General features: G+C 49.8%; 1 protein-coding gene across 1 annotated transcript in view; it reads left to right on the top strand.

The window, feature by feature from the left end:
* The window catches only part of CNPY1 (canopy FGF signaling regulator 1), a 63702-nt gene that overhangs the window by 33864 nt on the left and 3560 nt on the right, over positions 1 to 26278 (top strand). The window contains exons 3-4 of the mRNA XM_046670773.1: positions 23322 to 23525; positions 25262 to 25358. Coding sequence (XP_046526729.1) covers positions 23322 to 23525; positions 25262 to 25358 — 301 coding nt within the window. The remainder of the gene's footprint in view (positions 1 to 23321; positions 23526 to 25261; positions 25359 to 26278) is intronic.

Genomic DNA, 26278 nt, shown 5'->3' with positions numbered 1-26278 from the left:
GACTCTTGTAATTGGAGGGTTTGCTGTCCAGCCTCTGCAGTCACAGTGGAGGCAGTGGGCTGGATGCTGAGCACCAACCTCCACACTCCCCTGCCTTCCAGAATGAAACTGGGTTTCCGTGTGAGGAAGGAAGGGAGGCGCATCCTGGAGAGCCGACCAGTCGGTGCCACTGTCCCTGGGGCTCTGCTAGCCAAGTCTTTCTGTCCCTCATTAAGCATGTTCCTCTTGTTCCTCTGGGTTCCGTAAATTTCTCCTTGCACCCAGTGCACCTTTGTCCTTCTTGTGCCTGTGTGTGGACTACAGATGGGCTCCTCCCCTGCATTGGAGAACTGCTCCTCCGTGATCAGAGCTCTCGGGTTCCCACTCCCAGTGGTTCAAACACCCGCAGAGAGGTGCAGAGGAGTCTTTCCTGCAGCTCTGCCCTTGGTCTCAACGTCACCCTCCCTGGAGGCAGGGCTGCAGGGGCCAGGACCCCAGGGGGCCGGCGGAGCAGCAAACCCGGGAGAGAAGGCAGCACTAGTGTCTCAGGAACGTGTCACGGCACTGATGCTGGGTCTGTCCCAGAGGTGCTGGCATGCGGTCCACACACAATGCGGATGCTGAATTTGCATCAGGGAGTTGGGTCAGGGGAGTTCAGCCTCTTGTTCTGTTTGGTGATTTTCGGGTGGGAGGAGCCTTCTCCTGGCCCTCCAGTTGGTGCCGCACATCCCACCACCACACAACCCGGATCTCGCCCTCTTTAGCCAGGCCGTCCCCGAGCTACCGCAGCCTCCCTTCCCAGAGAATGTTCCAGACCCAGCGACTGTTGACCTCCTCCAGCCTCAGCCTCTCTCGACTCCATCCCCCAGGAAAAGGTGACACGTTCCAGCTCCCCTTGCTGCCAGACACTGGGGCGAGGGCTGAAGCTTCCCACTCCTTAGCCCTGTTTTTGTTGCTTAAGGAGCTGCCCAGTGCTGGCTCACTCAGTCTCAGCAAGCCCTCTGCTCCACGTCTACCTGGACAGGGCTTCTGTGGCTTGCAGGACTGGCGAGGGCTTCCTCACCTGTGCCTGGAGTCCCACCCATGTTCCAACCTCGCGCCAGCCCCTTGCCCCTGCTGGAGGGGACGAACTCTGAATTGCCCAGAGCTGCCTCTGGTCAGTGCGGTTGGCCAAACCCCAGGCTGAAACTGCCTCTGCAGCCAAATCTTCCTTCTCAGCCTGAGAGGCTCCCGAGAGGCCAGGGGGAGGATGCCAACCTGGGGGACGGGAGCAAGCATTTGCATGCTGTGTGTGTGTGCAAGTGTGCACACGTATGTACAGGGTATTTGTGTAAGTGTGCGCACGTGCCGTGTGTGTGTGTGGACGTCGTGTGTACACACGACACAGCTGCCTTGGCTCGCAGCCACCTGTCATAGAGCAGACGGAGGGAGAGTGAGACCTGGTCACTGGAGGTGACAGGGAAGGCAGTCCAGCATGGGCAGGCCTGGCTGGGACCCACCAGCACCTGAGAACTGCCCTGCCGGTGCTCCGGGGGCCTGTGGCCCTGGGGAGCACAGTGCTCTTCCCCGAGGGGCCAGCAGGGGGACCTTTCCCCCAGGGCTTCCGTCCTGGCGCTGGTGGCGCCTCAACAAAGGGTTAACCACCCCTCCCCCGCCCGCACCGCGGGATTAAACGGTCCCCAGGGGATGCGGGGCAGAGGGGTGACGCAAAATTAAATGGGAAGGAGATTATTTCTAATCCTCTTGGTGGGTGTTGAAACAATGAAGAGAGAGCAAAGCCGTGAAAGTTTGTCCCCTTAGATTGAGGCATGAAGGACAGACTTTGCCACCAGGAGCAGGTAATTACAAACTGCTTGTTTTTCTCCTCTAAATAAGAAAATCGCCTTAATCCCATAGAGATTGCTTCTCTGGTCAAAGGTGCTCAGAGTTTTGTGATGCTTGACATTGTGGGCGAGTGCAGCTCAGACCTAACATCAACTTTGGCTTCTCGAAGGGTTTCCAGCCGGACGAGAACTGTGGAAAGTGAGCAATGGGGATGAGCAGCCTCCCGCCCCTCACTTGGGCATATACAAATAAAGGGAACAAGGTTAACTTTGCTTTGAGAATCTTTGGAGCTGGCACAAAATGTCTTGTCTCCCCTCCCTCTCTGAGTCATTGGTGTGCTCCAGGATTGAACGTAGAGCAGTTCATTGTCTGCCAACTTGACACAAGTGAGATTCTCACCTGCTGAGCGTGGGCTCTTTCCTCTCTTCCACCTCCCCTGGTGTGGACGGGATGGGCGGCTGGGAAAGAGAAGCACACGCACCTTCGGTCTGGGGTTCGGCCGGTTTGGGGGGAACAGCAGTGGGCAGAGATGAGAGATGTTGGAAACCCTTTTTCTTTCCCTGTCTGTGCATGCTGCATGCAGTTTCCTGAGTCACCACACACGTGTTATCTCTGCGTGGTTTAGTCCTAGTTCCTCTGACAGCCACAGAAGATCCCTCGAGACGTCCTGAGTCTCTTATCTGAGTCAGCAAGCTTGAATGGATACCCATTTGAGAAGTTGTGGTCGCCACTGAGTGATAAAGAGAAATCAGCGATTTTGTTTTCTGACTGCAGACTATGTTTGAGGCAGGGAGTGTTCATATCTGATTCGTGTGATGAACTCCGCTTGCACCGTTTCCCAAGGGCTCAGGACCCCCGGAGGCAGGAGAAGGCGCAGCACAGGCCTGGGCTCCGACTGCAGGATGCTCCCTTAGTGTGACACACTTTCCATTTTTGCCATAGGGGATAATTTCAAACAGATATTGTGGGATTTTTTTTAATGCAAATTCTTTTCAGTTGGGTTTGACTTCAGAAAAATTTCCAGCAACATTTTTAGGAGGAGATGGTGTGTACCACCAAACAAAGTGAAGGTGTGTAAGTGTCCTGGTTCCACACGGTGAAGAAATGCTGTCAAAGAGTGGTTGAAAAGACAGTGACCCAGGGAGAGAAACGGCCCTCGGGACCGTCCGGAGACGTAACTCTTCTGCAAGTGAAACAGATGGAACTTTCTTTATTATAAATCAGCTATATGAAAAAAAATCAGGCTGAACTTGCAGAAACAATTTTTTTTCCTCTTGGAGTTTCAATATCATTTTTACTCTCAGAATATCCCGCCAGATGTTGATCTAAGTAAACTCCTATTTATTGTTTGGAACAGGTATTTACACATATTCTATTTTATTTGCTCAAGCTGTCATCTGGCATCCAAGTGGACTTGGTTCTCATACTTTAACACAAAATACGCCACGGGAGTCAGGATAATTCACAGCGAGGGGCCCACTCGTTCTCTCTGTGGTCCTTTCCAACGCTTCTGGACACCCGGGCCAATAGAGTTCAGGGGCTCAAAGCTTAGACCTGAAGGGCCCTGACGAGGCGAAATCCCCCTCTCCTGCCTCCGAGGCATTTCCCAGGAACTCTGTCCCTCAGTGGTCACCCCTTAGGCCTGCCATCCTGCCAGCATCCCCTGTTGCTTTCTGCTCGCTGGTCTGTGTGAAGCTGAGAGCAGCAGGGCTCTCCCCGGCTCGGCTGAGCAGCTCTGAGGAAGCAGAAATACACGTAAGGAATGACCCCCTCTCTGCCTGTGGCCCGTGTGCGCCCAGCAGTCCCCATCCGACCAGGAGGTGCTGGATCCTGACTGCGGAGGGAGAGGATGAGAAAGGCAGGATGTGAGCAGCTGATGGAGAGCAGGGCCGGCCCGCAAAGACCGACAGCTGGCACTGAGTCTGCGTGCTCAGCAAACCCTCCGTCTCAGATGCGAGGACCCCTCACACCATCCAGACTCTTTTTAACCTTCTAAACCTCCCCGATTTAAATGTCATGACTGGGCTAATTACCTACATGTTAAGTTCACACAATTTTGAGGGAGTGAAATTCTTTAATTTAGCTTTGTATTAAGCAAGAGAGGCCACTGCCACATCTGGACACTGTTTCTTGAATTTTGGTTTTAAAAATAAACAGTGAAGGTAGAAGCCAGAGAAGATTAGTTGTCAAGAATTCAGGCATAGTAAGACCCAATTTTTTCTTTTTAAAGAGTCCATCTCCAACAAGAAGCCTGTTAAAAAATGGGTTTTGCCACACCTCTGCCAGCAGAGGCCTGTGAGGCAGGCACGTGCACCCCACGAGGCCGGGCTGGGGGGTCTGGGCTGGGCCTACCAGCCAAGGACACCAAGACAGACTGCAGCAGGGTCCACCCTGGACCACGACGTGGGAGACCACGGCAGCGAGGCAGTGAGCTTGGCGGGTAGAGGGCCTTTCATCCCATCAGAATAATCCCGCAGAAGTTTCTGCCTTTGGAACCAGGTTCCACGACAGTGGTTCTCAATTGGGGGTGAATTTCCTCCCTGGGGGGCATTTGGCAATGTCTGGAGGCATTTTGGTTTCCACAACTTGCAGGGAGGGGCTGCCACTGTCATCTAGTGGACAGAGGCCAGGGACGCTGTTAAACACCCTGCGATGCACAGGACAGCCCCCCAACAGAGGAGTCTCTGGTCTGACGTGTCAGTAGTGCCGAGGTTGAGAAGCTCTGTTCTACGGAAATCGGGAATTTTCTTTACTCAGATCTGGAATGCCAGGATTTGGAGAAAGCTGTGGCTGTAACCACGTGAAGGTTGGCCCCGCTGGAGTCGCGTTGCTGTCTTGTGATTGAGAACCTTTGTTGCCGGCTTTGGGCCTCGACTGCAGTCAGACCCAGTCTGAATCAGTAGGACATACAGGGGTGAAGCTCGTGAAAGACCACCTGGAGTCTGCGAGGCAGTGCACTGGGCTGAATGGTGCCCCCAAAACTCACGTCCACCAGAACCTCAGAATGTGACCTTGTTTGGAAATAGGATTTTTGTAGATGGTTTTAGTTAAGATGAGGTCGCCTTGGATTAAGGGGGGTCCTAATCTGATGACTGTAGTCCTTATAAGAAGGCCAGCAGACACAGAGACGGGAGGAGACGGAGGCAGAGGTGGGGGCGATGCAGCCACAAGCCGAGGGTACCACGGACTCCGGGAGACAGCGCAGGCTCAGAACCAGACGAGAGAGGACCGTTCCCCAGAGCCTTCAGAGAGAGCGCCATCCTGACGACACCGTGCTGGCAGACTGGCTCCTGAGCTGTGAGAGAGGACATCTCTGTTGTTTGAAGCCGCCCGTTATGGTGGCCACAGGAAACAGATGAGGCCGGAAGCTTCTAAATGGGTGGGAGAGGATGACTGCTGACGGGCTGCGGGGGTGAAGGACTGGAATCTCGGGCAAGGCCCGCCCGCACAATGTGAAACACAAACAGAACCAAGCCAGAGGACGACGCTTACATGTCCAAGGTTTCCTATAAACAGTGGTATTTCTGGTTTCTCTTGAAGATCCAGAGACTGGCCCCTCCGGCCTCTCCTCCCTCCAGGGGCATGTTCTCTGCATCTTCCCGTCCCCAGCTCCCGGTCCTGTGGCTCCCAGGCTCCGGAACCCGGTGTCCACTGCGGAGCAAAAGTGTTTTCCTGACCCGTAGAGGAGCTTGGTCTGTAACCAGGTCTCTAAAAAAGAGAGACGTTTTAAAAGACCAAGATGGCAGCTGCTTCCAGAAAAAGAGGGGTGTGTGGTGCTCTGTGGAAGGAAGAAAGGGCAGCCTCGCCTTCCTCAGGGCTTGGTTCTGGACACGCAGCCGCCTTGTGTTGTCAGGTGGGTGGGCGTCTAATTCCTGGTTTTCAGGTGCTGAACTTGAACATCCCTTCTCTCTGGTTCCAGCATGGCCTCTTGGATGGTGACAGCAGCACGTGCCACCCCCCCATCCCGGGCAGAGCTCAATGCGCCCTGGAGAAAGGAAGAGACTGTGACTGCAAGAGCCGACGTTGTCAGCGCTGTGTGCGCCCAACTGCCAAGACATGACTGGTCTGGGCTCGGGGGCCTGCCCCTCAGCGGTCCAAATGCCAGTAAGATGAATTGAAAGTGACGAAAAGAAGTGTTGGTGGGGACAAAGCTCCAAGTGAGAGACTTTAAAATTTATATTAAGAGGGATTCTATTCCCTACCCATTGTTTAAGTCAAGTGAAAAAATAATTAGGCTCTTTGGGCCCTTCTCATGCCCTTTTCCTGAACTTTCTGGAACCATCCGAGGGAAGGAGGCCTCTCTAGCCACATTGAACTGACTGAGTTTGGGCCATCTGGAGAGCTCTGCTCTCCCTTCGATTTGAAAATGTAGAATTAAGGGTCGTCGCTAATATTTTAAAGGGCCACAGGCTTCCGCTAATGAGATCATCTGTTTAGCCAGACAGCTCTCAAGCTGTCCCCGGGTTTCAGAGACGGAGCTGAGTGCCTGACGGAGGAGGTCAGACAGCGCCGCCCAGAGGCTGGGTCCCCGTGGCCTCCTGGGGATGCCCCGACGTGGCTAACAGTGAGCCGGGGCCTGGACAGGCTTTGAGCAGGTTCCAAGTGGCACATACATTGAACTACAGGACCCATGTGCCTGATGGCTCTACTTTGGCTTTTCAAATTTTTCTTCATTAAACATTTTAAATTACAAAAGGAACACACGGTGATTTTAATTAGAGACACACAGAGAAAGACTTCGTACTCCACCCTTCCCCTGACCCTGCTCCGTCCCCTGACTCAGATAATCAATAGTGAGGGCACCTCCTTCCCGGCTTCCTCTGCCCTCACTCAGACTTGTGTAAACATACACGTTGAGTATTGTTTCAGTTTTTGTCTTTTTGTCATTTTAAAATAACAGTAAAATCATGTTATATATATTCCTCTGAAGAACGTGGAAATGTTGAATAAATTTAAGTGTTAAGTTTAAATGCTTTCCTCGAGCTATAGCCTGAATTGTGCCCTCCCGCTCGCCCCAGTTCACATGTTGGAGCCCCAACTCCCTGTGTGGAGCAAGGGCTCGTCACCTGGTGCACATGAAGCCTGGTTATTACACCGTCAGCCTTTGGGAAAAGAGAAGTAGCTTTATTGGCGAGATGGACCTGCAAGGACACAGGAGAGATGCGCTCTCAGATCCGTGTCCCTGATCCAGGGCTGGGGGACAATTCCTGGGCTGAAGGGCGGGGCCGTCTGGAGCGAGGAGATGGATGCCTGGAGGGGAGAAGTGAGGTGACTGATCTGCGCAACTGCAGTCAAGCTTCGTGCCTCTTCACAGGATGCTGTTCACAAAATGGCGGCCTCACCATGATCTGAGGGTGGAGTTTTCAGCCCTTTGATGTCAACAAGGTCACTTATCGGGCATTTGTGCAGGCCCAGTTGATGGGTTGGTGGTCTCAACTGGCCTGAACTGGACTAGGGGTCTCACTTCCTGAAAAACCACTCTATTTGCACTCCCATGTGACTGTGCTGGAAATGGAGCCGTTAAGAAACTGACTCAGGTTAAATGATGTCATAAGGGTGGGGCCTCAATCCCATAAGACTGGTGTCCTTACAAGAAGAGAGGCCCCCGAGCTTGCTGTCTCTGCCTGTGTGAGGTCACAGCCAGAAGGGGGTCGTCTGCAAACCAGGAAGAGACCTCACCAGGAGCAGGCTGGCACCTTGATCTCAGCCTTCCAGCCTCCAGAACGAGAAGTAAATTCTCATTGTTTAAGGCACTGGGCCTGTGGTGTTTTGTTATAGCCCCCTGGGCTGACTGAGACACCTCACCTCATGAAAATATGTCACAGACCCCCTCCAGGTCAATGCACAGGATCCAACTCGTGTTTTCAAGTGGCTGTACCCTGGTGAATTAGACCGTTCTCCTATAGGTGGACGCGCCCCCACACAGCAGCAAGCCTCCTGGACTGTCTGTCCTCACGTCCGGGGAATCTGATTTCTGCAGGACAGATCCCCGAAGGGCAGGGGTCAAAGGGCGGCACACTTTCACTGGACTCCAAGTCGCCACCTTACTTTCCCCAGAGGTTGCTGCATCTGACATTCCTGCCAGCCACGTGGGAGAGCTTTCTTGCGTTTTTGCCAGCGTTGCTGGTGTCACTCTTTAATTTTTGGTAATCTGATAATTGAAAAATGGTGTTTCATTCTTGTCTTCCTTCCCCTTTCTTTGGCTCCTGGTGAAGTTAAGCAGTTTCACCATCGCACTGTTCGTTTAGATTTCCTATGTTTCGAGTTGCTTCTTTGTTTTGTTTTGTTTTGTTTTTTGAGGAAGATTAGCCCTGAGCTAATTGCTGCCAATCCTCCTCTTTTTGCTGAGGAAGACTGGCCCTGAGCTAACATCAGTGCCCATCTTCCTCTACTTTATATGTGGGACGCATACCATAGCATTGCTTGACAAGCGGTGGCATGTCCGCACCTGGGATCCAAACCGGCAAACCCTGGGCCCTCGGGAGCAAAGTGTGTGAAGTTAACCACTGTGCCACCAGGCCAGCCCCTTGAGTTGCTTCTTTGTCTCCTTTAGCCATCTTTCTCTGGGTTGTTTGCCTTTTATACTGTTACTATTCTGCAAGTCAGTGTGCGGGGTCAGGAGCCCTGTCTGACCAACGCGGCACACCGTGCTCTTCGTTAGGACTGTCCGCGGCCCGTTTTGCCACATGGACAGTCTTTTCACAACGCCTTTGGGTGTCTCGTCTTGTTTAAAGAGCCTCCTCACCATTTGGCGTACTGATGGTTTTCTGAATTTTCTCCCAGTGGTCTGGCTTTCAGGTGCAAACCCTGAATCCGTGTGGAATTGGGTTTGGGCGCAGAGTGAGGTGGGCTCCTGTGTTCCTCCCTCCAGCTGACAGCAGCTCATGTGCACCAGCACTGTTTGCTGAGCACCATTCTCCTCCTCCCCGTTGAGTCAGAATGACACTTTGTCAGCTTTTTACAAAGATGCGTTTGTCAGAAACTGAAATACAGACATTCCTTCACATGTTCTGAGCATTGAAAGTATTTTTGTAGTGTTCATAGGGCATTCGTTAAATTTCAAACGTTATTCTAGATATTTGTATCCTCTCGTACGTCTCGGTCCTGAATTACGTCTTTTATCCTGTACCCACCTCCCTACACCACACGGCGCAATGTTTTGCTTGTGGTATGTTCTTGATGTCTGTGGAATGAACGAATAAAAGAACAAATGTTTTCTTGATAGATGTGTCATTTCTTCTCTATTGGTTCTGTGAGGTGTTTGGGGACTATTTCCACTATTTTGTGAAGACCCTAGGAAAATGATAGAATGTCAAGAAAGAAAGAGGACTGGGTATTTAATCTGACGATGTTGTAAGTGACTGTGGCATCAAGCTTTCGCTGATTAAGCCCAGACAATATAAAAAGAGTCTGTGAGACCTGAGTGGGACGTGCGATGTGTGGCTTGTGGTCTGTCCAGACCTGTGTACTCAGAGAGCGACTCCACGCACAGCCAGCCCTCGGTCCGGGAGGTGGTCCTGTGAAGGACCCCTGCACCCCCAGCACCACCTTCTCCCCTCAGCCCCACCCACACTCTGCTGTGACTGGTGCTGACCGGGACGAAGGTGAAAATCGGTAACAGCGTGTATAACGTGGGCAGAGGCACAGCGCTCTGACTGGTCAAATATTCTGGTTAAGAGAGAAAACTTGACATTGGCATTCGGGCACATGGAAAGATTAAATGCTCAGGGACGAGAAATGAAACAGGTGATTCAATACTCTTCAACAGATAAAAATAATCATCGTCAGAGGACATAAAGTGATGCGAGAGAATTTAAGATTACAGTCGCTTGGCACAGAATAAGGGTCCATTAACCAACGTGCTGACGGCGTCCTCCCCAGCAGACCGAGATCTTCCCGCGGCCCCGGGAGCCTCTCCTTTTGCACCGTGTCCTGGAGGGACGCTGAATCTGCTCCCGGAAGAGCAGCGTCTACCCCAGCGCTGGGGGACCAGGCGTGGCCTCCGTTCCTTAGATCTTCATTTCTAAAGCCGGGCTGTGTGTCTCCTCGGGCTGCCTTGACATCCTCCCACACATGGGGGCCTTGAACAAAAGTGTCGTCTCACTGTCCCGGAGGTGGGAGATCCAAAGCCGAGGTGTTGGCTGGGTCAGTTCCTTCTCAGGGACTCAGGGAGACTCTGTTCCCTGCCTCTCTTAGCTTCCGGTGGAGACGGCAGTCCTTGGCTTACAGCTGTGTCCCAAGCCTCTGCCTCCACGGTCACACGGGCTTCTCCCGCCCGGTGTCTGCGCCTCTTCTTCAGTTCTTGAGGCCACCGGTCCTGTTGGAGGAGCGCCAATCCTGACTGAGTATGACCTCATCGTAGTTCCTCACACCTTCAGGGACCCTCGTCTACACGGCCTGGGGCTGTGGACGGGAGCAGACCCACCACCGGCTTTACAGTGACGATCACGGGGCCTTTCACTCCGTCTTTCTGATTCCTCCAGGCTTGGAGGCTTTTTCTTCCCACTCGCCTTCCTGCGGTGTGTTCTCAGGGAGGGGGAGCTGCTGGGGGTCAACATGCCCTTTGTAGCCCCTCTCCGTGGCTGCAGGCCGCACTTCCCACCCCATGGCAGGGTGGCCTGCAGCGCGCTCTCTCCTTCCCGATCAATCATAAACATGTGAAGGGGCGCAGACCTAACCTGACCTCCACAGCCCCCAAAACACCGCCCTGCCCCGACGCCATCCGGGTGTGCGGACAAAGGCCCTTCACCCTTTGTCTCTCGTCCCTGAGTTCGCTTCCAGTACACGAGACTGTTCTCATCTGGGCTGGTTCAGACCATTTGGCAGAACGATTTCACAAGCCTGGCATTAGATGCCTCATGAAAGTCTAAATACGTAGGGCACCTGGCCTGGGACTTCGTGACTCTGCCACACTCGCAACAAGCTGTCGGAGCCGTCTGGCCTGACTTACCCTGAATAGATCTGCAGTCCTGTTCACTGCTCCTCATTCCACTGAGTCAGGATGGTTCGAATCCGCAAATCGGGTGAAGAATGGAGGGAGAACGGGGATGTGTTTAGAGCATTGCCACTGCTCTTCTCCTGGGACGAAGGGAGCCAGGAGTTGCCGTGGGCGCCGCGCAGCCCTCCTGGACGGGGTCAGGTTTAATGTGCTGCAGCTCTGAGTCTGGTGGGTTTTGAACGTTTCTTTCCATGGAACGTTTGGAAGGAAAACGACGCATTGATTGTCTTGGAGAAAGAGCACCGCGAAGGGAGACTGAGTCCATGGCAATAAGTGTTCTAGAAACAGTGGCTCTGGAGGCACCTCCTTAGTGGTAGAGGGGACAGGTGGCTGTCTGGGGCAGGTGGGGGAGCATGCAGGGCAGTGTAGACGCGTGCAGAGAGCTCCCGGGAGGGCTGCACAGACACGTAGGCACACTCTGCGAAGACAGGGCAGGAGTTACCCCCGCGGGCCCCAGCCACTCAGAGAAGGGCCATGGCATCAGTTAGACCTGGGTTGTCTCCTGGCTTCAGCAGACACGCAGACCAGTTTTGTGACCTTGGACAAGAGACCAGCCTGGAGCAGGACTGGAGCAGGGATGCGGAGCCCTCGCAGGGGCTGCATGCTGGCATCGTCATCATGCACCACCGTGGGCCTCGCAGATGGGACAGAGGGGGTTTCAATGAGAGAGGCCCCAGGCAGAAGGCCAGGAGCAAGGCCAAGAGGAAATGGAGGGCGTAGACATTTAGCAGGTGTCCGCCACGGAGCCGGCCATGTGATGCCGTGGGGACGTGCAGGCCTCGGGCATCTGTCACACCCCGGGCTCCCCTAAGCTGCTGTGGGAGTTTCTCGAGGCCTTGGTTTCCTGGCCTACAACACAAGATAACAACGCCCACCTCACCAGGATGTGGGGGGGAGGCGGACCAAGCCACGTGTGTGAAGTTCCACTTGTGGGGCCCGGCCCGGAGGGCGTCCTTGGTGAGAGCTGCTGTGGTCGCCCAGTGTGCCGACAGGTGCAAAGGGCAGGGCCTGGGCGAAAGCAGCCTTCTTCTCCACTTGGGGCAGTGTGGCTCTCTCACTGCGTGTGTGTGCACATGTGTGACACACGCGTGTGTGTGTGCGTGTGTGTACACCTTCAAGTGTGTGTTAAAGACATTTAGAAGAACCGTTGTCATATCCTCTGGGAGAGCAGCACTGGTGGCCTCCAGAGAAGGGAAGAACGATGCTGATGGGGACAGGAGCGTCGTGGTGGGTCCACGCCATACCAGCAGGCAGGGGCCAGGCTGGAGTTGGAGGATGGAACAGCAGGCACGAGACCACTGGGCAAAGGGGCTTGGCCCAACAGCAGGACTGGTCAAGTGTCTTCTAGAAAGAGCCCGACAGTCAATATTATAGGCTCTGTGGGCCCTGTTGCCCCTACGCCACTCTGCCGCCATAGCTGCAAAGCAGCCGTGGACAGTATACGCACGGACAGACGTGGCTGTGTCCCAGGGAGCTTTCTCATGGACACTCAAATTTGAATTTCATATCATCTTCATGCATCACAAAATATTCTTCTTCTTTTAACTTTTTCAGCCATTTATAGTCATAAAAACCAGGCTTAGCTCACAAGCTGTACATAAACAGGTGGTGGCCAGGGGGACGCCGGCACCAAGGGAGGGCTCTTCCCAGGGCCAGCATGCTCCCTGGGAGATTTCATGGGGGCTGGACCACACATTCTGGGAGGACAGGGACCACCTTAGTTCTGTCCACTGCTGTCCCTCATGTCCTGCACAATACCTAGCACAGTAGGTGCTCCGTACACAGTAGAAGTCCTTGCATTTCACCATTTAGCTCTGTGACTCGTGCTAGACTGTCTCTACTGTCCACGTTTCTCCACCCACCATTCTTGGGTCTCCCGCGTGTGCGGGGACCCTGTTGCCCATTAGAAAGGACCCCTTGTTCTGGTGTCCATCCGTCCCCAGCGCAGCACTCAGGGAAGAGCCTCTGCAGCAGTGGAACGCAGCCAGCAACATCCCTGGAAGGCTCATTCCACCCACCGCCAGGGGTCCTGGCACCTGGAAGAGGGGTGGACCTAGATTTCTTCTCTTCAGGGTCTTTAGGGGGCGTATTTCTTATGCTGAATCCAGAAATGTAATCCTCTTTCAAGGTCGGGGTGTTCACCGGCAGAAAGACGATGTTTATCCAAAGGCGCAGAGCATCAGGGAGGAAGCGATTTACTGTGATCTCTTGGGATTATTAATTTTTAAATAGTGGAAAAATAATTCAATCCAAATGGAGCAAATGATTTCACATCTGTCTGCTTTAAAAACCCTTAGTGGCGGCCAAAGTGATAAGGAGCAATGCGAAGGACTGAGGAGAAGCCAGTGGCCACTGCCAGAGCTCTCGACTCGGAACCAAGAGGAGAAACCACGACCCACGGTTTCTGGGAACCCCAGTACATGGCAGCCTGGTGGCAGTCGTTCTTCTCTATGGAAACCATTGAAGAAATGCACAGTCGTTTGGTTTGCGATTTGTCCTCATAGATGTCCCTTAGTTAGCCTGAGAAGGTTTCATGCCCCCACCAGAAATATCAGCATGTAAGACAAACACACAGGCATGTCTGTCAAGAACGACTTAGCTATCCCACATTTAGGAACATGTCCTGAGAAAATAACCCAACAGGAGAGGAAAATGTTCAGAGTGCAGTTATTTATAATTTTTAAAATGTTGGCAACACCCTCGATGTCCCAAAGTCAGGGAGCTGCGAGACGGGCTATAAATTCTCCCGGCACACCCTGCTGCCGTTGAAGGCTGTGTGGCTGTGGTGACGGTGTGATGCGGAAAAGGCCAGGGGTCTGGGCTGTGTGGAACGGAGGGCACACGACTGGAGACATGTGGATGGAGGCTGGAGAGGCCCGGAGAACGGTTGTCAGGATGCTAGATTTTCCCCTTGCGTTTGAGTCCCAGTGCTTGAATGAAAACAGCACTTTGTGGAACGCTTAGCTTGTGAGCATGTTGATTTATGAGGACTCGTGGTCACTAATGGCCCTAACAGAAGAAAACTAAACAACAAAACAAAAACATTTTCTTTAGCAAGAGCCAAGTTGATTTACTAATAGCGTCTTTTTCTCTGCTACAGACATAGGTTGGGTTTGGTCTCAACCCTTCCTGATGTTCTGCGCTCGTTCTTTTGGGGCTGGGATGGGCCATGCAGAACTGGAGCCCGACAGTCATTAGGAATGCACAGACACAGGTGACCCTTCTCTGGACCCTGGGCTGATCTCCTCAACCACTTCGAGTTTACGAAGGGCCTGCCTCCTTTGCACCTGAAGTGTTTACGAGTCTGGTCATACCCCCATGAGGGACTGGGTCAAAACTGGGGGTTTCTGTGACAAAGAAACTTCTGGGCCAGGAGGAGACACAGCATCTTAAATGTTAGGTGTTAAAGCCATTTCTAAAGTTGCATTGGGGGACCCGAATTTGGGACATCAGATAAAGCGCTACCCTTTTCTCTTCCCGTCATTCTTGCTCTAGAGTGCCTCATGCCTGCGGGCTCTGGAGCAGAAGGAATGTGCGTTCCGTGGCTTCCAGCCCAGAGGACCCCTCCCAGCCCTCGACTAGCCCAGCAAAGGCAACCTTCAGGCCCGCTGCTTCCTGGTGTGGGCTCCGGGGAACAGAGCGAAGGCCAGAGATGCATGAGAGGGAAATAATGCCACGGAGAAGGAGCTAAACATTTTTGAAAAAATGTTATATTAATAAAGACCGGAATCATAAGACAGGTGCCAAGGAACTGCCGTGATCGCCTTCCACGTCCTTCTCTGCTGCTCTCAGTTGTCTCTGAGTATCCATAAAAAAATCGATGGGCTGGAAATGTGTTTTCTAAGCAACGACATGGTGTCTCACTAAACTGAGCCCTCGTCTAGAGAGTGGGAGCATTTGGCTCTCCCGGAGGTGCTGTCTGGGTCTGCGGGTGGAGGCATCTTTTCCAGACCATCCCACACTGAGTTTCAAAGGACCAGCCTTTGAGTTGGTATCTCTTCGTGCTAAATGGTCCTTCCTCCAGTCTCTACTGGCATGCTCTTTCCAGACAGAGCCCAGAAGCAGAAAATAAAAAGGTCAGCTCCAGTAGCTGGCCCCTGTCCTCGCCATCACGATCACATCTCCGTCATCAAGATTCTGAGCAGCGCCGCTCACACTTCCCTGTGCACACGTGCCCGGGGCCTCGTCAACACCGATCTGACGCAGGAGGTCTGGGCGGGGCAGGGTTCTGGGATGCCAGTGCTGCTGGTCCTTGGTCGCACACACGGGGGCCGTGGGTCTAAGTGGCCCTCCTGGCAGCTCTCAGGTCTGGGACGGTGGGCAGGGGAGAGGGGCGGCACTGAAGCTTCACAAGCAGACTCTCCCGCACTCTGCTGTCGAGGTCGCCCCTCCCTCGAGCTCATCGGAAAGGAGGGTATGGAAAGCAGTCTATGCTGCTTAAACCTGCGTCACTTTAAAGGCACTCACAATCTAAAACTTTTAGTGTCCATCAGAGGGAAAGTAACAATCACACTTTACGTTTATTTGTTAAACCTTGGAAGAATTTTCCTATCGGTTACTTGACATGATCAGATTCACGAGAAGAGGCGTTGTTTGTCCCTGTTTTCCAGGCGAGGACTCTGGAAGGACAGGCAGGCCAGCGGCTGACCCGGGCCACACAGGCCGTGGGTGACGCTGGCCTAGAATGCGGGTGTTGGGCGGCCCTGGGCGGTGCTCCCTGCTCAGGGAGGCGCCCCGAGCCTGGGAGGAGATGGGGTCATCACACACACGCACGCACGGGGCCTGCCGGCGTGCTCCTGGTGGTGTTCAGGGTTTGTGGGTCGGCTTTGCCGGTGTCTCCTCGTGATGTTTGGGCTCTCTGGTGGCCCCCAGTCACCTCTTTGTAAACATTGCCTTTGGTGGGCGTGGGTTGTAGGCGGCAGGGCTTCAGGCTGGGGACATCATGGTCTGTGACTGCTGGGAGCTCGGCTGTCAGAACGAGGTGCCGCAGACTGTGCGGCTGAATCAGCAGAAGCTGAGCGTCTCGCGGGTCTGGAGGCCTGTCCCCTCAACTTGGAACGGCCCTGGTCTCCTGTGTCCTCACACGGTCGTCCATCTGTGTGTGTGTGTGTCCTCCTCTCTTCTTATGAGGACACTAGTCACACTGGGTCAGGGCCCACCCATCTGGCTTCGTGTTCCTTTAATTACCTCTTTAAAGGCCCTGTCACCACATAAGGTCACATTCTGAGGGGCTGGGGGTTAGGGTTCAACATATGAATTTTGGGGGACACCATTCAGCCTACAAGAGTGGTCCTACCTGGTCACTGGTGGGCGGCCTGGCATGCAGCAGCTGTGGCTGAAGTTTCTAGGGAAGAGGATGTCTGAGGACTAGCGGATAATCTCACAGCCGGGTTCCACCGCTGGCTCTGCCCCCTGATGCCTGGGCAAGCTCCGCTCCGTGCCTCAGTGTCCCCAGCTGACAAGCGAGGGGTTGACTGTGGGGTCTCCAGGGCTCGGCTCCCTTGTCTGTGCTGCTGAGGCCTCGTGTCCAGGAGTGGGGAGGACGTGGAGAGAATGGTCTTGTTTCTAACCGCCACCGAGGGAAGACTCGGGCCGGGACGGTGGCCTCGGCGTGACAGCACGTTACCGGCCCCATCGCGGCCATGTGCTTCACAGCCGGCCCCTCGCCTGGGAAACAGGGTTGAAAATGCTGGCCCTATCCCACTCAAAATGATTGTTTTGGGATAGAAAAAGGTAAGATTCTCGAAACACTGATTTGGAACCAATATTCCAGAGAGATTCTGCCATAGCTCACGACGGTTGGGAGCGCCTCCTTTGACACTGCCCTCGCGGCAGGGGGCGGGGGGGGGCACGGCTGCTTTGAATCTTTCTCCTGTGGGAACAGGTTCTCCACAGTAAGCGTGCCTTCCTTCAGCAACTGGCCAGCAGACGGTCCTCAGCCTGCTGGACGTGGACTGAGCTGTCTCAACCCCGAGTAAGAAAGAAAAAGTCCTGGATTGTGTGCGTGCTGTGCTCTACTCTGTGTAAAAAGAGGAGAATGCTCACAAACACATACAGACACACACATGTACATACACAGACAGACGTAACGTGCGCATGAGCGCAAACCTGACACACATGCGTGTGGGCACATCACATATACAGACATACATGCTCATGTGCATGCACACTCATGGACACACATGCGTACACGCTGGCACACGGACACACACGTGCATTCACACATGCAGAGACACGCACTTGGACTACCTTTGGGGCAGCAGTCTGGGGTGGCAGCCTTACCTTTTATTCTACCCTTTGGTTCCTGTTGGATTTTTTAAAAAAAATCAAGTAACTACATTATTTTCTCCCATGAAATGTTCTTACAGAAAGCTGGCACTGGCCTGGGGAGGAGGGAACGGGTATCCTGGAGGAGAGCCTCAGCCACCTGCCTCTGGCACTCGCTTTGCCCCGCAGGAGCATCCTTTCTTTTCTGCTGTTCGGAACCGATGCAAACCTGCCTGGAAAGGCTGCACCTGGAGGAAATCAGGGGCCCAGCTGACTCCTCGGGCTCAGTCTCCATCCTGCCCAGCACCTGGCAGTCCGGAGAAAGGCGCCCTGTGGATGAGTGGGGACACCTCATGCAGGTGCAGCTGACACCCTGCTCCTACTCCCAGTGTGTCTTCAGACTCAGCCCTGGTGGCCCAGAGGGAGGGCAGCCTTGCCTTCAAATCACCCAAGCCTGTTTTGAGGATGTGCAAGGGTCCTGGGAGCTTGGGGCCAAGCCCAGGACGAGGGCATGGCGGCCGGGCAGGAAGTGTGCGCCTCTCCTGAGGTGTGACCCGGTGCCCCTGCGGCTGGCCTCGTGAGCAAACGATGAGGGGCTGCCTCATCTTTCATGCTTTCAGCTGCCTCAGGTCTCACCCTGGAGCCGTGCGAAGTTTTCTTGGTTGCTTGTCAGCTACGAGACCAGGTGGCCCCTTCTGCATAATCCGCACCCATGTATGTGAGCTGGGGGCGTGCGTGCGTGCGTGTGTGTGTGTGTGCATGCATGCATGTGAGAGTGTGCCCATACACGTGTGAGTACATGCCTGTGTGTGTGTTTCCACATCTGTGGAGATGGAATACCCAGAGTTTCTTAACATCTCATCCAATTCATCGTCTCTTTCCTCTGAGACTGCTAACCCTTTCTAAGAAAATCTCACCATTTGCCCACAAGTATACAGATGACAAAAGCTGGGAAATGCAACAACAGAGTCCAAAAACGTGACTTTTCACCTTTTCTATTTGGGAAAAATGTTTTGCAGAGGGAACCACTCATCTACCGTTATGTTTCCAACAACAAATGGTGAAAGACGCGCAGACTTTGGGGGGCAGAAGATTGTAAAGTAAGGACACGTATTATATTTCTGTGATCTTTATTCAGTTGCTAGACAAGGACTCATATTATCCTCAATTAATATTTACTGGACCTCTACGAGGCAGGTCTTTTTCAAATATTTTACTTTAATTTTCATTCAAAATCACAGAAGAGTCCCTTCTGAACAGTGTGACTCAGGGAGGTGTGCTGGGCGGACGTGCTGATGGAGTGTGATAAATGTTTGCTGTATGAACAGACACACTCACCTTGTGCTCTGTTAGTGGTCCCCCAGGGTTGCCTCTGCCCTTTTAAGCACTCTCACTTTTCCTAGTACATTTTTTCTTAATCTGCACAGTCCTTTCAGGGTATGCCAGCCGAGGGCAAGGCTCGGAAACACACAGAGAAAGGGGGCACGAAGTCGTGGCTTGGAGTGAATTTTGACAAAGGTTGAAAAATTGTAACATTGTTCACATGGGTAGTTACATTTCTTTTCATTGTACTTAAAATGTTTGAAAATTAAAGTTTTTTTGAAGGCCAGCAGGATACTTTTTAAAATGGGAAGCAAAACGACTAGGCCAATTTAGTTTTTAAAAACGAAAGTAAAGTATGTTTCTTTAACTTTCAGAAAAAGTCAAATTGAGTTAGATGACCCCCATTTGGAGTTCATTAATGGCGACCCATTATGCAACTTTTCTCTAATGCTGTTTTGTCACTGTGAAGTTGAAAATAGGCTCCAGAATGAAAAATGTGATAGAAACTTTAATAGTTTTAAATTCTGGGAAAATTTCTCACACAAATCACATTGTTCTGATTTTATTATTTCTATTTTTCTCACAACCTGAGCATATACTTTGTTATCGACATAATTGTCCATGAATAAGAACAGGAAACAATTGCAAAATATTTTAAATGATAAAAATGACTTTTTTCTATTATTCAAATTAAAGGAGGTAAAATTTTGATGTTATTTTCATAAATTTACCGTGTCATTGTGGTAAATTGTGCTGAAATCTTTGTATTTTTGTCCCCAAAGTTTTGTTGATTTCACAAATTTACCTGTTTTAATGTCAAATTTATAGTAACTGGAAAAACTAATATTAATTCTGTTATATGTTGGCTGGCTTTGGCTCTCTAAACCAAGGCTACTTAAAATCTTGTTGATCAATCTAGATGAAATTCATTTTTCCTGATATACAGAAATTTATCAACCTTTATTATTCCTCATCAAAAAGAGCTCCTGTAGATTTCTAATTATATTGTCTAATAAAACTAAACAGTCAATGCTATTTGCATATTATATGAAGAAGTGTCATACAACAAACTCATATCAGTCAATTAACATAAAAGCTAATTATGTATCTCATCAACTTACAAGAGTTGCTGAATTCATACTTCCTCTGCTGTAGCCTAGAGCAAAGGAGGTCTGAATTTTCACTTCTAAATATTGACTTTTAACTAATATCAGAAGTGATTTCAGTATTTTTATGGATAAAAGTTAATGATTAAACTAGATGCAATATTTGCTACAATGCAATTAAAATTTCTCCATTAGCTAAACCTCTAGAAGGAAAATCTCTGCAACAACGTGAAATTATCAGTCACTAAGTAAAGCACTGGTTTCATATCAGAAGGACACTCTAAAGTAACAATAAAGATAAGTGAGATTTATCTGAGATTGCCAGACTGTTATGAAAAAGATAGACCCCAGCAACAGTTTCCAGGTCCAACTGCACACTGGAACATAATTGTATTCCTGCCTGATTCTGATGGCTGTCAAGCAAGAAATCTGCTACACGATTAACAGAGACACAGTAATGAACGAACATGGGAAGCGCCCTGTAATTGACTGTTATTAAAGTGTTGTCAGAGTGGTCTGGAATAAATCCCTAACTCTAGTTTCCTAGAGAAACCAAAGCCAAAACCTTCAACTACTTTTTTCTGCTTTAAAGTTGGGGCATGAGTCCTTCCTCCCACCCCCGTTTCATTGCTCACATAACAAGCACATGGTCAGAAGACGCCTAACGGGAAAAGAAATAATAGACACTACATACACTAAATATGATGTGGAGTTGTAGGTAGGTTTCAAAATGGGAAAAGTTAGGATTTCCTCTGATCAGGGTGTTCCAACATAGCAGGGAAATTATAACAGATCCTTTTTATATTTATAACTTATACGAAATGAGTCCATGTGTAAAAGTAACGGCTGATAAGAAACTGCCGGGGACTGGGGTTTCTCCGATACAATGATGGCGGCCTTTCCATTCATATTTTAATGAGGTTAGTGTCTCTGAGACAGTCCTTCCAGGGCGGAGGCAAGGCTCCCCTCAATGACAATAGGAGTTGCTTTATTGACAAGTACTATTCAAAATCTTCATAGTATAGAAAGAAAGACTTGGTTTTATTCCACTTGTCCCAATGCTTATTGCACTCTTATAATCAAAACACTTTGAGGGGAGAAAAAGCCTCGATTATTCTATGAACAGTCTTGAAATTTACTGAAGGCAGTTCAGCTGAGTGGAGTCATCTTAAACTCTAACCATGTGTGTTTTGATAAATGTATAAAGGGCTGCAACACATAGCATCTTTTTCTTAAATATTTTCTCACAAAATCCGATGCTTTGATTGGGATTTTTAAGACCTTTTTTATTTTTATTTTTTAATCTTCTGTGAAACGAACTCTACTAGTTTCACACTCGTCTTCTTCCTCTGCTGTTTTTACTGGAGACTGTAATGCAGCATTTCCTGAGCCATGTGTCAGAAACATTTTCTACTCCTAAAGGATGTTTACTCCTAAGAGCCAGCTAATTACATCAAAAAGCCAATCATCCTTCACAGACTCACAAAATTCACGTGTTGATCCCTTGATAAGACATATCTGTGTTCAAATAGGCACAATACTAATATATTCGAACACGTAAAATTACACTTTCAAAATAAAAACAATCCTGTTTGGTGGAAATTTTTAATGTGGGGTTGTTTTTAAAAAGCGCCAACCCAGGAAATAAATAAAATGGTTCTCAAAGGTTAGCTGGGGAAGGCCTTTCACTATTAACACCGTGCTTTTGCTGAAAACTTACACGCTCAGTCATTTTTGCACTCAGCGCAGAACGTTGGGCCAATTGTAAAGAGCAGTTTCGAGAGTGACCTCAACTGGACGTCAGATACTGAGATGTATCAGGACAGGGTCAGTGTTCACAAAGCCTCTTCCGGCCTCAGACCCTTGCCCCCCACCCCCAAGTGTTTACTTTTGCGATTGGGGATGGAGAGGGGCCCCCGAAGGGGAGAGAGAAATGTTTCTTGAATTACAGTTAGGTTTTTTAAATGCAAGAGTCTACTTTTCACGTTGAAGTAAAATGCTGCTCTGCTGATATCCAGAAAGTACCACGGATATATTTCATATGTATCAGATAAGAAGATATACTTAAAGCTCAGGCACGACAGGAAAAAAACATTCTGTTAATAATCTGCCTGGATTGATTGTAATTTAAGAATTTGTCTTTCTGTTTTACAACTTCTCAGTCCCAGGACATATTTACTCTTTAGTCTCTGTAAGTTCATAAAACAGATTTTCAGTTTTGCTCGTGGAGCGATTTTTTTGTGTTTTGTTTTTTACCCCTGCCGATGCTTGAAAGGCATAAAGATAATGCAGCCTGTGCTTGCAACGTGGACTTTAAGCCACTTACTTTAGGGTCTTTTGATTGTAGACATTTTTAAAAACTAAAACATTCGAGTTTTTTAAAAACGATATTTTAGTGAGTAAATAAACGTTGTGGTATATTCCGGTTTAATGAACGATTTAGCTGCAGAGTGGCATGCAAGGGCCTTGAAAGCAATTCAAAACCGTCGGGGGGGGGCGGGGGGGGGGGGGCGGACATTGCCGCTGTACGTGGTGGGCCAGGGGGAAGTTAGTCAGTGGTGTGCTTCTTTCGCTCTTTCCTCTTCCCACGTTTCTTTAAACATATCTTTTCACAAAGTTGATTCCTTACTGAACTGGGGGATGATGGTGGTGATGCTGGAGTGGTTTTTGCTGGAAGCTGGCTTTGGAGACACCGAGCGCGCCGCGCAGCTCCGCGCTGTCCTGTGAACCCTGCAGCCGGGCCGCTGGGTTTGGGGCCAGATGGCGGCGAGGCGCCCAGACCCTTTGTGCGCCCGGAGCGCGCATGTGAATGCAGCCCGGTCGTTGGCACCGGAAGGGTTCACACTGCGTCTGAAAGGGGACAATGGAGGCTGGATATATCAACATCGCAGAAATCGAGTTCATTTGTGATTCAGCCCCTTTCACCATGGTTGTCATGCAAACTTCCTACTTTGATCAGCAGAGGGTGGAGAGGGAAAAAGCCCGCAAAGGCCCGGGCCAGCGCGTCCGCGGCGCCCTTGGCGGGTCCCCGCCCCCTTCCGGAAGGAGCTGCGGGGACGCGGCATCCTGCACCTTGACCCGTCTAGACGGCCCCCAAGTTTTTGTCTCCGTTACCAAGGGCGAGGGGTGCTCTTTGACCCCTGCGCGGGGCGGAGGTGGTGGCCAAAGGGTCCTCTGAATCCTCGCTGGATTCCGGAGGGAGAGGGGCGCACGGAGACGGGCACCAGCTGTTCCAAAGGCAGCGCAGCCGCGCCTGCACGGGGGCAACTCCCTCAGCCTGTCTTTCTCTCTGCCCGCTTCCACTGCACCCATGGGCATTCGGCGGCTGCGGCGCAGAGGACGGACAGCGAAGAGAAGCCACCAGGAGGGCAGGACTTCTGGCTTTGCCTAACTTCTCCTGAACTGAGGGAGAGAGCTGTGACAAGACAGGAGCGGGCTCCCTCTGGCTCCATCGCTGTCTCCCCCTCTCTCGCTCGCCCTCTCCCTCCTTCTCTCCTCGTCTCCTCTCTCTCCTCTCTCCCTCTCCCTCTGGCAAGTAGACAAATAATAGCCATTTTCTGTGCTTAATGCCTTATTCTGCATGTTCAATGACTTTTTAATATTATTATCCGTATAAGCATAGTTTACAGTTTGAATGTTTTTCTGTCCACTTTCAAACATACGCACTTTTTTCTTAACTTACGTAAATAATAGAATTGAATAGATTTTGTGTTAGGAAGTGGGTACACATTCGCGTTAGTCGGGGTGGTGTATGCGTTCACTGGACGGTCTTTTAAATGATGCTAACATTGTGACCAGTTTCCCCTGCGTGTTGTTCCTAACAGATCCCCTTGGCGCAGTCGGAGGCATTCCTAACAGACCTCTTGGATAAAGTGTGTGAGCGAATGAATGACTACAAGCTTGAAGAAGACCCTGTGACCAAGAAGAAGACGTTCAAGAGATTCGCTCCAAGGAAAGGAGACAAAATATACAAAGAATTTAAAAAATTCTATTTTTATTCTGATGCTTACAGACCTTTGAAATTCGCGGTAAGCTCCCTCCTCCGCAGACGAACCCTATGCCCCCGGAACATAGCTTTGGTACTCTTTTTTTTTTTTCCCCGCCGCTTGTTCCCGTTGTTGCTGAGTTTCACGACTTTGAACATTAAAATATTGCCGATTTGCTTGGTTGTCCCGCTGCTTTTTCAGTGTTAACCCTGGTTTTAGTAAGCTGCCTTTTGAGGCGCCTTGGGGCTGTGGTATTTCTCTCAGTGGAGACAGTTAAGTGATGTTTTCTAGAAAGTGCTGTTACAAATCCCAGTGACTTTAAGACACAGGTTGCACGTTGCTCTGCTCCTGTGGGGCCGTGGGGAGGAGTCTCCCCCGGTCCTCTGGCCAAGGAGGTTCCCACACGAGGAAATCAGGGCTATGGTTCCCAGGTTAAAATACGAATTAAAATAAATGTCGTTTTACAGTATTTATAGCCAAATGATGGACGGGGGGTGATGCGCATCATCTTTTTTTTCCCCCCCTAAGGCTTCACGGAAGAAATATTTTCCTGGGTTAATTCAAGTATTTTAGCACAAACTAAGTTAAACAAAGGCTTAAGTATGGTAGTTGGCTTAATGCCAGATTTCCTGCCAGTATAATGTTGATTTTACATGAATGCTGGCCTCTGGCTTGCAAAGATGTGCCTGGCAGAATGTACTGCAATATATTTCACTTTACTTAACGCTGGAGAATCAGACAAAGTGATGGGAGAAGCTGTTTAAAAAATGTATTAAGTTCATGCATTGGCCAAAATGTCAGGCATGCCGAGACCCTGAAATAGGGGCTTTAGCTGACTTTGGAAGATTTCATTTTAATTAAAAAGTAGAGGCAATAATTCAGGGTTAAAAGTACTGTGGAGTAGGAATTGCAATGAGTAAGTATGCTTGTATTTCACAGGTTTTAAATAAACACCTTAGAGTGGAATTTAAATATTTTTAAGTGCCATTTAAAATTTTTAGAGTCTTGCTTGATGAACTTAGGAAATGATTTACAAGTCTCTGGTGAATGCCTTTCACTAGCTTCACATTTCCTAAAGTTGTGGTTCTCCAACGCAGACACAGCCTCCAGTTGGAATGTAAGATTTTCAAATGCATGGGTAATTTGAGCTCCTTCTTCTCTGAAAAGTCAGATTTTGGGGGAGAAGCAAAGTGAATTATGGATGGATCTCTAAATGGTATGAAAAGAAACTTGCCTGAGTAACTGTCAAGCATGTTATCCACAGTGAAATTGACGATGCATTTGTTTTGATTGCTGAGAAAGCTTAATTGTTTTCACTCTTCAGACCCTGTTTTAAAACCACAAAATGGATTATTACGTTAAGTCTGAAAGAAACTGGTTTAACCATTTCAAGGAGCTGTGTTCTTTAAAGTCTTCCAAAAGAGCAGAAACAAAAAACTAAGACGTTTCAGCTCCGTAAATAGACCTATTTCTTCCTATTCCTTGCATTTCAATTTCAGGAAGAGAAACAAACACGAAGAACCCTTTTCCTTCCTCACCCTCGTCTTCCAACTTGACTAATCAGTTAGTCAAGTCCCAGGAAAATGATGCAATTAACATTCTGGGAAGAGGGTTAATCCAATGCAAAGATGTCCTTAAACCAAAAGGGCTAATAAAAACGAACCACCTTGGTAACATGATTTTATGTTTTCAGCTAATAAAATTTTGATAAGTCCTTCCTAACAAGATGCCCTGTGAGTGCACATCTATCCACATATGTCGTTATTCTATTTCTACAGTGCGAAACTATAATAGAGGAGTATGAAGATGAAATATTCTCACTTATCGCCCAGGAGGCACACTACCTCGCTGACAAGCTGTGCAGTGAAAAATCAGGTACTGTGTCTGATGTAACATGCGCCCGCGCCCGCGCCCGCCCCTCTCTCTCCTCAGCATTGTAGCAGCTTTTTTTCAAACCGAGCCTGGCTGTCTCCCTGCAGCCAACGGTTCTCGGCTCTATCAGAAAGGAGCCCATGTGAGAGAACACAAACAAACAGGACCACAGAGCTCCGTGGCTTTACTACTTACACTTCCTTTCTGCCATGTTTCAAACAAATTCACACATGCTCTGTCAGAATTGGATGGATACAAAGTACTTACTCTTTGTGAACTTTTAGAGACTGGGTTCTCCATCCTGGACCAGGAGAGGAGAATGTCTTTATGACTTGCCTAGTTACTACACCAACAGAAGGTGGGATCTTTATTTAGTAAGAAATTTTAAAAGCTTTTTTGTTTGTTTATTATGGAGGAGTGCTGGATATTCTTTTTTCAAGTTCCTTTCCCAGAATATTTACTTCCCAAAATTTTTTTTCTGGCAGAGAGTGGAAAATAATACTTGACTCATATTCTTAAACACACACATACACCCAAACTCAGAAGCTAGAAAAAACTGCCAGAACTTGATTTATTGTATACAAAGTGGGGATGTTCCCACCATTGACCCTCCCATCTGTTTGGTTGAACGTACACCTCTAGTCTTGTATCATTTTGTTGCCTTGTTAATATATTTACAGTAATGTAGTACAAATTGTGCATTCTTTTCAGGTATCTTTGAAAAAAAATGAATGATATACACGTAGACCATAATTTAAAGCTGGGGGAGTAATTGCAATTATGCAGTTGTGGAAGCTTGAGAAATTTAGCATTTAGCAGTTGTTTACAATAAAAGTCTAATATACCTGCATCCACAGCATCAAATTTAGTGCCAAAGTCCTTAAGATAATAGTTACTGCACATTTGTAGATAAATATGTCATA

The sequence above is a fragment of the Equus quagga genome, chromosome 8 (assembly GCF_021613505.1).
Source record: "Equus quagga isolate Etosha38 chromosome 8, UCLA_HA_Equagga_1.0, whole genome shotgun sequence".
Lineage (NCBI taxonomy): Eukaryota > Metazoa > Chordata > Mammalia > Perissodactyla > Equidae > Equus > Equus quagga.
Note: the sequence above shows the minus strand (reverse complement) of the source record. Positions and strands in the feature narration are given on the sequence as shown.